Source organism: Glycine soja, chromosome 12 (genome assembly GCF_004193775.1).
Source record: "Glycine soja cultivar W05 chromosome 12, ASM419377v2, whole genome shotgun sequence".
Taxonomy (NCBI): domain Eukaryota; kingdom Viridiplantae; phylum Streptophyta; class Magnoliopsida; order Fabales; family Fabaceae; genus Glycine; species Glycine soja.
Genome location: NC_041013.1, coordinates 40,131,142 through 40,141,388, shown reverse-complemented (window position 1 = coordinate 40,141,388; position 10,247 = coordinate 40,131,142). Strand labels below are relative to the sequence as shown.

General features: G+C 34.6%; 2 protein-coding genes across 9 annotated transcripts; both read left to right on the top strand.

Annotated features, from left to right (window-relative positions):
• Positions 1-7,719, top strand: LOC114380193 (SPX and EXS domain-containing protein 1-like). Of its 7 annotated transcripts, none has more exons than XM_028339155.1 (14): positions 1-238; positions 493-642; positions 763-896; positions 1,258-1,296; positions 1,421-1,513; positions 1,638-1,754; positions 2,458-2,553; positions 3,537-3,650; positions 4,329-4,382; positions 4,684-4,731; positions 5,126-5,276; positions 6,313-6,478; positions 6,710-6,779; positions 7,279-7,719. In XM_028339155.1, exons 2-14 carry the CDS (start codon positions 564-566, stop codon positions 7,534-7,536), a joined length of 1,419 nt encoding a protein of 472 aa, XP_028194956.1. In that variant the 5' UTR covers positions 1-238; positions 493-563; the 3' UTR covers positions 7,537-7,719. The 7 variants fall into 7 exon arrangements, with proteins under 7 accessions (XP_028194956.1, XP_028194954.1, XP_028194953.1 ...); XM_028339153.1 differs by having other exon boundaries at positions 484-642; XM_028339152.1 differs by having other exon boundaries at positions 2-238; positions 500-642.
• Positions 7,720-8,277: 558 nt separating this feature from the next.
• LOC114380194 (cyclin-U1-1-like) lies at positions 8,278-9,714 on the top strand. 2 transcript variants are annotated; one of them, XM_028339161.1, is made up of 2 exons: positions 8,278-8,711; positions 9,175-9,714. In XM_028339161.1, the coding sequence occupies exons 1-2, from the start codon at positions 8,389-8,391 to the stop codon at positions 9,449-9,451; spliced, it is 600 nt and encodes a 199-aa protein (XP_028194962.1). In that variant the 5' UTR covers positions 8,278-8,388; the 3' UTR covers positions 9,452-9,714. The 2 variants fall into 2 exon arrangements, with proteins under 2 accessions (XP_028194962.1, XP_028194961.1); XM_028339160.1 differs by having other exon boundaries at positions 8,293-8,810.
• The last annotated feature ends 533 nt before the right edge of the window (positions 9,715-10,247 follow it).

The following is a 10,247-nucleotide window of genomic DNA, read 5'->3' as shown; positions in this document are numbered from 1 at the left end:
CACAAAATTAAGCATAACTATTAAGTACCAAAGTTCAGAAAATTTGCATCTGGGGTCCTCTTCCGCAACGGTTCCAATATTACGCGTTTGTCCGATCGATGTCTTTGTTTGTTCTTTCGCAATCTTAATCCTTTTCCGCCATTTGAGATAGCGAGCGACCAAACCACACACCAATAATTGCACAACACAAATCAATTCATCCTCCAATTAACACCTCCTTTCAATTCGGCTCGATTCGGTTCGGCTTTCCACTTCCTTGAACCCACATTTTCATGCTCAATTCATTCCTCGTTTAACCGCAAAATTGTTTGCATTTTTTATATCTGAAATTAAACAATGTAGCTCATGCATGAATCTGGTAGCTAAACCTCTGTTAACCTAGGCTATGCTTTGTGTGGTTACTAACTAGTAACTATTGTTGATTTCTTTGATTAATTCAATTTGCATTTGGTAAAGTTCACAAATCAATTAATTGATTTTCAGTTTTTTAAGTTGACAGGTTGTTAGGGTAATTGGAGGAGGGGTATACTAGTACAAGAGCGTAATTGTTTGTGTTTTCATCTATGTTTGGAGGTGTTAACGCTCCTGCTAATAGTCCACACTTACGCAAGTCTGGGAGTAGACCTGTCGTTTATGATCTTGGTAACTTCAATTATAAGTGTCCCTTAACAGAATCTGCTACTAATTTTAAGTTTCTCCTTGTCTTGGTTTGGTGTTATTTCAATGTACCATACAACTTCTAGTTTCGTGCTGTGTTCCCAGATGAACATGAGGTGGAAAATGGCGTCGAGGAGGGTCTATTGCATCCCGTGGAGGCATCTGATTCAAAGGGTGGTGTGATTCCCGTGAGTGCTGCTGCAATGATGCCATCGCCCGTTTTGTTGTGGAGATTCAAGGTTTTCCATTGCTTTACCTCTTAGAAAGAAAGTGTTAGGAACTTTGTTTTAGTTTTAAAATGATAATGTATTTGATGCTTTCATTTTAATAAATGCAAAATTTGTTCTGACTTAATGATGGTATGGAATGTTTCTTTCATTCTGCTGGAGCTGCTTTCTATTTGATTCTGTTGAGGAATGTGGTTAATTTAAATAATTTATTTGAGTACAGATGATGCCATTTGCTTAACTTATTTCTGAGTTTCATAATGAGCAGCAATATGATCTTGACCCAATTGTGTGCCTCTTGCTGTTTTTCTTCTTTACTTTTCTTTTTCCTTTTACTTTATTTTTCATGAAGCTAATTGAGATGGATGTCTAGGTACTATTGTTCGTCATTTGGGGCTTCATCTGTTGCAAGGTCAGTAATATTTTCTCCCTACAATGTTTCTACTCAACTTCTGTGTGTGGTGAGGTGTGAGATTGAGATAATGGGCCCTGACCTCAAGGATTTCATCATATTTCTACAAACTGGAGGATTGCAGGTTGGATGGGATTCTGTCATGAGAATGAGTGCAGACAAGCGGGAGTTGTTCCTTTATGAAGCATTTTTGTATTTTAATCCTCTTCTTCTAGCGGTTAGTTCCCCCCCTCCTTACGGTGTGCACATTTGCATTTCACTCTATGTGGATGCATGGGTCCATCCGTTTGTCATCCACATTTGTTGTATCATTGTGTTTCATGTCTTTTTTTATATTTCAGGCTTTGATGGTTTGGCTGTGGGGAATCAACTTATGGTTTTTTTCTCAAGGTGGAGTCAATTATGCAAAAATATTTGATCTTGATCAAAATCATCTGACTCATAGAGAAATATGGAAGGTATCAACTCACCACTTTGATTTATGCCTTGTTTGGCACATAAAATCAGCTTTTGCCAGATCTGAGGGGAATAAAAATGGTAGTGTCATGACTTGGGAACAAGAGTAGGCAACCATTTTTATTCCAATATTTGGTTTCCTCAAGAATGGACTTGTACTTTCATTCTTGTCCAGTTATCAATGCCGTTTTCATGCTTAGTACATGAAATGAGCTTTGAATGGAATCTTAAGTATAATTTATGAGTTTATAACTAGTATAGATAAATAAGGAAGGAAAACAAAAATGAATTCATCCAGTTTGCAAAGAATGACAATTTTGACATATCTAGGAGGGAATGGGGATTCCCTATGGGATCAAGGTGTATAATGTAATCATTATTCCATTTTTTTTTTAGCCAAACTACGGAGCCCTCATTCCTGTGGAATTAATATTGGAATGGAATGATCAATCTGTGTGCTAATTATGCTTTAAATAATTTTGTTTTCATTACCCTATAATCTTTATGTGAGTATGGGTGCTTTTGCCTTCTCCAATTACTGTTATTATATTGCTAAATTGGGAATTCTCCATGGCTTTTTGTCAGTTGTCACCCATTTCTCTAATATTTCATTTTTCTCTTTTTACACCATATCTTTGTTCCCTTATCAATAATCAGTCTTAAATGATTGGCTGAAGTATTTTTTTTTTCTAATGTTTATTGCAGTGTGCTACATGGATGACAATTATTGTTCCAACCAGTATGACAGCATATATTTATCTTTATTCTCATGGAGAAGTCTCATATGCTGCATCACAACCAGTGTAATAGATGCATCCACTCTTATTATATATTATTCTTGTTTGCTTGGTTATCACTTTTTTGAATTTAGCTCATGTTTGGTAACACTTAAATTTGAAGAAATAATTTTTCAAAAGCTTTCTCAGAAATCTAGCAAAAATATGCAATTATTTATTTAAAATAAGCTGAACCAAACATGCACTTTGTGTTGTAATATTTTCATTTCTTAATAGTGTTTTATCTGATTGCAATTTTTTATGCCTTTGATTAAACACTAAGTTTTTGATAAACCAATATAAGGGAACCTGCACATTGGCTGCAAAATATCTTTAGCAAAATGAGTATTGCTCATATTACTGGGATGCAGTTGCCAGAATGCTCTGCATATGGTTGGTTCAATCATTTGTTGATAAGGTAATGTCATTAGATTGGGATGGGGACCATAGTTTAGTGAAGAGAAAGAGAAACAGAGAAGCTATTATGTGACAATGGTGTTGTGTGATCCGTGTGGTTGGACTCACCTAGTGGGATAAAGCTTTTTTGTTGTTGTATTCATTATGTTGCACGTAAAAAGATCTACTTCAACTGTGATGGGGTTTATTGCTGATCATTGTATTACTAGCTCCATTATGTCTCTTTCTTTTTCTTGTGGCGGAGGGCAGGAAGGGAGGAATTTACTAAATTTTTTTAGCATCAAATTAGATTTTTTGGTTTAAATATCTTCCCAATGGTTACTTAACAAATGTTTTGTTTAAATTCAATATTGGTAGATAGGTAGTTTGTGCTTGTTTGAATCATCCAAGCTGTCTGGCCTCAAAATGTAAAAAAGATATCTACATCATAGAAAGTTATACTTATTTATATCACCAATGAAAAGCATACTGGTAAATACATATTTTTATTCGTTACTTTATATATAATTGATGAACATTTACTTATATTTTGTGTTTCCTTTTTTATCTTGGGATTTTTTTTTAAAAAAATTTCCTTGTACTATTCTGCAGGTGCTCTTATATGCTGCTGCTGTAATGGTTTTGATATTCCCCTTTGATATCTTTTATTTTTCATCTAGATATTTCTTCTTAAGGACACTCTGGCGAATAGTTTTTCCATTACAGGCAAGTTTACTTTTATTTGGATGTATTGTGTTAGTAAGCTACTAAGCTCTTACACTATTACTCTACAAATAGTTGACACTGTTTTAGCATCTGGGTTATATTTATGCTATGCATAACCATGCAGATATATAATCTTCAACATAGAATATGTAACTTATTCCCTTGCTTCCCTGCATTCAGTTTTTATAAAACTTGCCGAAGTATTAATGCAACTCCCCCTCCCTTTGGTAGTCACTAAAAGAACAAGCAACCAGTGTTAGTGCATTAGATGAGATCCTCATGTGTTGTTCCAAGTGTAATGAAGTGTGAAGAAAAGCTGGCAAGACTGTGCATCATAAATAATAAGTCATTTAAAACAATTAATAGGTGCATCCATCAATGAACTTGTTAACGTACACAACATATACTACTATGTGCACAAGTAAAACCCTTGAAGAGGCATCATGTTGAACCTTCCTTGAGGATATATATGTGAGAACCATTGCAGTATCAAACTTTGATGCTTAGAAGAAAATTATTCTTGTTCTTATTTATTCAGTTTCTTAAGACTTGATATTTAAGCCTCAACCTTGCCGTTGCTTTACTCTGTCCCTTTTGAATTGATTCTTTTAGTATCCTGTTGTAACTTGGAGCTATGCTTGAATAGGATCTAACTTTTTTCAATTTTCATTAAAACAGGCAATATCATTCGCAGATTTTTTCTTGGCTGATATCTTAACTTCCATGGCAAAGGTCTGCTTCCTTTTCTATATTATCTTTCTATTAGAAAAGTCTTTGTCCTCCTTTTGCATGCTAATCTTTATTATTAAATATTAATTTCTATTTACTAAGTTTTGAGCCTAGATATATTTTTATTTAGAGATCTGAAGCTATATACTTTTGCCTGCATTTACTTATGTTTATTATTATGGATACAGAGGTCCAACACTGACACAATCTGAGAATTTAGAATTGGCATAACCTGTTGGTCTAAATTTTAGTTTCTAGTGATGCATTACTGTTTTATTTTGATTATCGTTGTAATTTTATGCAGGTCTTTTCTGACTTGGAGCGTTCAGTGTGTAGAATGGTCCATCGACAGGTTTGATTCTGATAAATTGCTTTTAATGTTTTCTACTGTTGGTTTGAGAGATTATATTTACATTTTATTTTAGTAACTTGAGTATCGTATTCTGATTATGGCAGAACTTGATCAAGTTCAAGTGTATGATGAATTCCTTTTTGTTTAGCATTGGGATCATGGAACAAGTTTCCTTGATTTCATTTAAAATATTTTCAAGATTTAAATCAGTTCATTTGATTCTGTAATATTAAGATTTGTAACTTAATTACAATTTTGATTGTACATACCTTTCTCTGTTCCCATGGAGCTTATTTTTTAATAAATAGACCTTTTGGATTTGTATTTAGTTTTTGCCTTACTGCGGATGCTTCTTTTCTCAACTTGGGGGATTCGTTTTTTAAATTTTTTGTAGGTTGCCACAATTGCTTGGTTGGAAGCTGATTCTGTTTGTGGCAGCCACTCTGTTGCAATCCCTTTGGTTCTTGTCTTGCCTTATCTTTTCCGTTTAAACCAATGTCTCCGGCAGTACAAAGATACTGGAGAGAAAACTACTCTTCTGAATGGTAAGAACTCTGTCTTGTTCTAAGTAATGCACTTTTTTGTTTGTTTTAGAACTTATATTAGTCATCTAAATTTTTTTGCAAGTTTATGAAGTTGATATATGGAGTTTTTTTTGTCTGCTTGGTATTTATTACAAAATTATGTTTGTGTCGTTTGTCAAAATAGTATCATACATAATTTAAGAATCCAGTGCATGTTTCCGTCGATTTTACATGCTTTGCTTCCAAGTGTTTATGATTCTATTTATTATTACCATTACTATACAGTGTAACTTAAATGCAATATCACTATGTCAGCTTTCCTGAGCATATTGTTTGAAATTTTCTTAATATATTGTTTCAATTACTTCTTATATATCCTTGTTTTGTATCATTGAAATGTGATGTTTTATATGTTTTAAGCTAATAACAACTTGCCAGGTGAAATTAGGACATTTTTGCCTTGACTGGAATGACCTTTTGCACATGATATAGTTTTTCAACTGTCCTTTAAAGGTCTTTAAGATTGTTTTGTTTGAACCAAATATGATGTATTGATTCTCATAATTGATTATAGGTTGTTGCTTGTATCTAAATATGAAACGGGACATTTTTGCAATTTTTCATGATGTGACTGGATATAGAATTCGTAATGATTTTTGGAAATTGTACTATACTTATCATAAAAAAAAACAACAACAAGGAAACATGAAACTTCATGTTAAGGACTAACTACTCTCAGTATATTGCTTCTTTTTTTGTGCTGTTTGTGAGATCAAATTTTAGAACTTCTTGTCATTACATGATTATATTTTATAATTCAATTTTCATGATTTTGTATGATATTGGAAATGCAATTATGTATAAATTTGAGAAGTCGTGTTCAATTTTTAGGCTGATTTTGTTTATGACCTTTCTGCTGTTTGTATGTTAACTGCTGGTTTTATATCTTCTTTGAAGATTAAATTCTTTAATCATTAATGAACAGCTGATCATGTTTTTCAAACAGATGGTTTTGTTGCTTTGCACTGATGTTCATTTTTTTTGGTTATGGTTTCAGCTTTGAAATATTCGACTGCAGTGCCTGTGATTTTTCTTTCTGCCCTTAAATATCACGTCTTCCCTGAGAGGTGGACAAACTTTTATAGGCCTCTCTGGCTTCTGTCAGGTGTTGTGAACTCATCATACTCCTTCTACTGGGATGTGAATCGAGATTGGGACCTAAGGTATGTCCAGTGTTTGTCATAACATGCACTTTTAATAGTATCTTTTGAGCTAAGCTTCTGCCTAACTTTAGAGATGTAGATTCTACTGTCAGTAATGTTTTTATATCTTGGCCAAACATGTTTAGAAATGAAAGAAATTGTTATTATTTCCAGAAGTGAGGCTAGTAATTTTTTGGATCTGATGAGTGTCATTAGACATGTTATGATGATTATGGCTTTCTTTTTTGCTAGTGGCTTCACTCGAATATTCAAGTTTAACAAGCCACATCTGTTCTCACATATGTTACATGGAAGGAGATGGGTAAGTTTTGTTATGAGGATAGCTTGTGTTCAGTAGCCCTTTTTCCTTTGGAATTTATCATTCATATTGATTTTTCAAGTTAAAACAGCTGGAATGTAGTTGTAAAAATGGCTTTAAAGAGATCAAAATATGAACATTTCTCATTTCTGGGACTTGGGGTTATCAAGAAAAGTTAGTTTGTGTGTGGAGGTCAATTGTAAATAATATAAAACATAAATGTAAGAAGATAAAAATTATTTTGCAATTTTAATTTTTTTTAAATAGGCCACGGATTACTCTATGCACCATGAGGAGCCAATAAGCCATTCATTATTATAACTCTATCAATCACTTATAACTCTTCATATGCGTATGACCTTATTAATGTGATTCTAAGTTCTAACTGGTTAGCTGAATTTGTGAAATCCCACATGGTGAAAAAAGAAAATAACAGTGGAGAACTGAAATAAAAGAACAGATTGTTTTCTAAATGTGCCAAGTGGTTTTTATATACCTACAGGTTTACTTTTGGGTGATTGGAAGCAATCTGGTTTTGCGTTGCACGTGGACATATAAGCTGTCTGCCCATCTTCGTCATAATTACCTCACGGTGTTCTTCATTGCTGCTTTGGAGATTTTCCGCCGCTTCCAGTGGATCTTTTTCCGTGTTGAAAATGAGTGGAACAAGATGAATTCCAAATCACACTCGCATCTCTCAGTCAATGAGATCCCAGATGATGAAGAGAAATTACTTCATTCCATTAACTACAGTGTATAGGCTAGATAACAGTATGATGCTTAATGCTTTGGCAGTATCATACGAGGTATATTTCAAATATTTTGACGATAGGGGATCTCCATTCCTTTTTATGATTCCATTGGCTTGGCTACCCCTCGGTATTAAATGTCATTCTTTATTCACACTAAAAAAAGTTTATTGTTACCGTGCTCTTAAGCAATATCTTGTTCCATTCTATAGCAATTTTATCATGTATAGCAGCAAGCCTTCTGGTTGATAGCATCGTTTATATATGGACCAGTTGTGTCCACAATATCTCGAGTGTTCATTATGGTGAAAAGGAAAATCTATCGTAAAACTGAAACAAGCCTTAAATATAAGCCAACATTAGCAAAACATGATTTTGCCCGTGCCCTTGGCTGGTAGCCATCATTTTACTATTATGAAGTAGCTGAAGTAACGCTATTCAGTCACTGGTTAGACATTTATGCTTCTAAAAGTTCCTTCATAGGGGCCTAGTATTTGCGGTGTACGAAGATAGACCTCCAGTTTTGTTAATACATGAACCAACCGAACAAAGTTTATGTTGCCAGACTTTATTGTCGTGCACGACTTGTTTTTTTCCTAAGACCAAGGTGGGGACCTCTGATAAAGAATATTAGTGGCTTGAGATTTACAAGGAAAAGGATTCTAAACTTTCAATCGCAATCTTTAAACTTAGTTTGTGGTAGAGCCACACACGTCAGCAACGCAGTGAGTGGTTCCTCCAAACTAGATAACAAGCACAGTTGCAGTTAACACCCTCTTACTTAGTCTTTAACCACTCAAATAGCACAGCCCTGACCATCTGCCGGTATTAACTCCCTCTGGTGAAACCACCAAGATGGCTAAATGTTAACAGCAGGTGACTACAGCAACCATGGCCGGCCGCTGCAGCCGGAAACAAGCTTGGCCGAGCTGAACTTGCCAAGAGTGCTCTGCGTTCTCTCTTCCATGTTAGAGAAGCTGGTGGCTCGTAATGAAAAGCTCATTGATATCCTGAGCCAGGAGCTAGATGGACTGAACAGTGGCTCAGTAAGACTTGGGAACAGCTTGAATACATTTCATGGCGTAAGAGCACCAAGCATAAGCATACCTAAGTACTTGGAGAGGATATACAAGTACACTAATTGTAGCCCTTCGTGTTTTGTGGTTGGCTATGTGTATATAGACAGGTTAACACATAGACACCCTGATTCTCTTGTCACATCCTTGAATGTGCACAGACTGCTAGTTACCAGTGTCATGGTGGCTTCCAAGATGCTGGATGACGAGTGAGTCCCTGCCCCACTCTCTAGTGACATATTTGGTTATGGTCATATGGTCTCCATGGGCTAATTTTCTAGAATCATTTCGAGGTGTCATTTATGTTATGCAAGGTTTTAAATTACGGCCACAATTACAATTTTGTTGCTTTTCTTGATATTGTGAGAAATTGCAAACAAATGCGGTTGTAAACAGCTTAAAACTTTGACGGTGCAGCCAAAATCACGGTTGCAAACCGTCTTTTAAAACCTTGATGTTATATACGTTACTTATTATATGGTTCTTATAGCTTACACTTTCATGAATCCTTCAACTAAAATGTAGCTTTATTGTCTATTCTTGTGCTTTATTCTTTGCTTTTCTGAATTGTAGACATTACAACAACGCCATATATGCTCGAGTAGGAGGAGTAAGCAATGCTGAATTGAACAAGCTTGAGTTAGAGTTACTCTTTCTGTTGGATTTTAGAGTTATGGTAAGCTCACGGGTTTTTGAGAGCTACTGCTTTCACTTAGAAAAAGAGATGGTTGTCAATGGCACGGGCATGAAGATTGAAAGGGCATTAACACCAAAGGCTATGGATGACTTAGAAACTGAAATATCCATTGAAGATAAACAAAGCCCTTCCCCACCTCAAATTGTAGAATGACATGATCAGTGGTTGGTTGTCGTCATTTTTGGGTCCCATGCCCCTTCTTAGTCCTTCCCTTGCTCTTCACGGCGTGGCTATTATTGGATCATTCATGGGCCAGTTTCGTTTTTTGAATTTCATGTCCATGTCAAAGCTTGTAATTCCTTTTGCCTCCTGCAAAGAAAAGTACGAGGCTGATATATTATATGATTCACACGAACTATATTGATTTGGCTTTGATGACAAAATACAGTTATATTAGTTTGTCTTCCCTTATTTAATTTTTCTTTTTAAAAGAAAGTTCATTATTCATGGAAGGTTTCTTAATTCATTTTTTTTAATCCTTGAAACTCAGTCCAGTTCAACTGCTCTTGACTTACACGGTTGAAATTACCTAACATTGTATGTGATCAAATTAGATTGATGTAATTAATACCAACAAGGTCCAACAAAGTTGATAAATGATCCAGTTTTTTAAACATGTAGATTTGATTTCCTGATTATGTGTACGAAAAAAACTTTGTTAGAAGATGCAAAACCTACTTCAATGATTTCTACATCTAGAGAGTAAGTCTCATGACTTTCAGCTTTGGAAATATCTTGCTTTTAAGAAAAAAAAAAAACAGAAGGTTGAGGTAGTTAAGGATCTATGACGTGTTTCAATGTTTTTACAATTGGATTTTTTTTAATCAGTAAAAAAGGGATGTTGAATTGTTGAAAAAATAAACATTTTGAAGTTGAATTTTAGTTGAAGCAGAAATTCGAATATCAAATTAATTTATCACATACACGAATACTAAACTAAATAGTTACT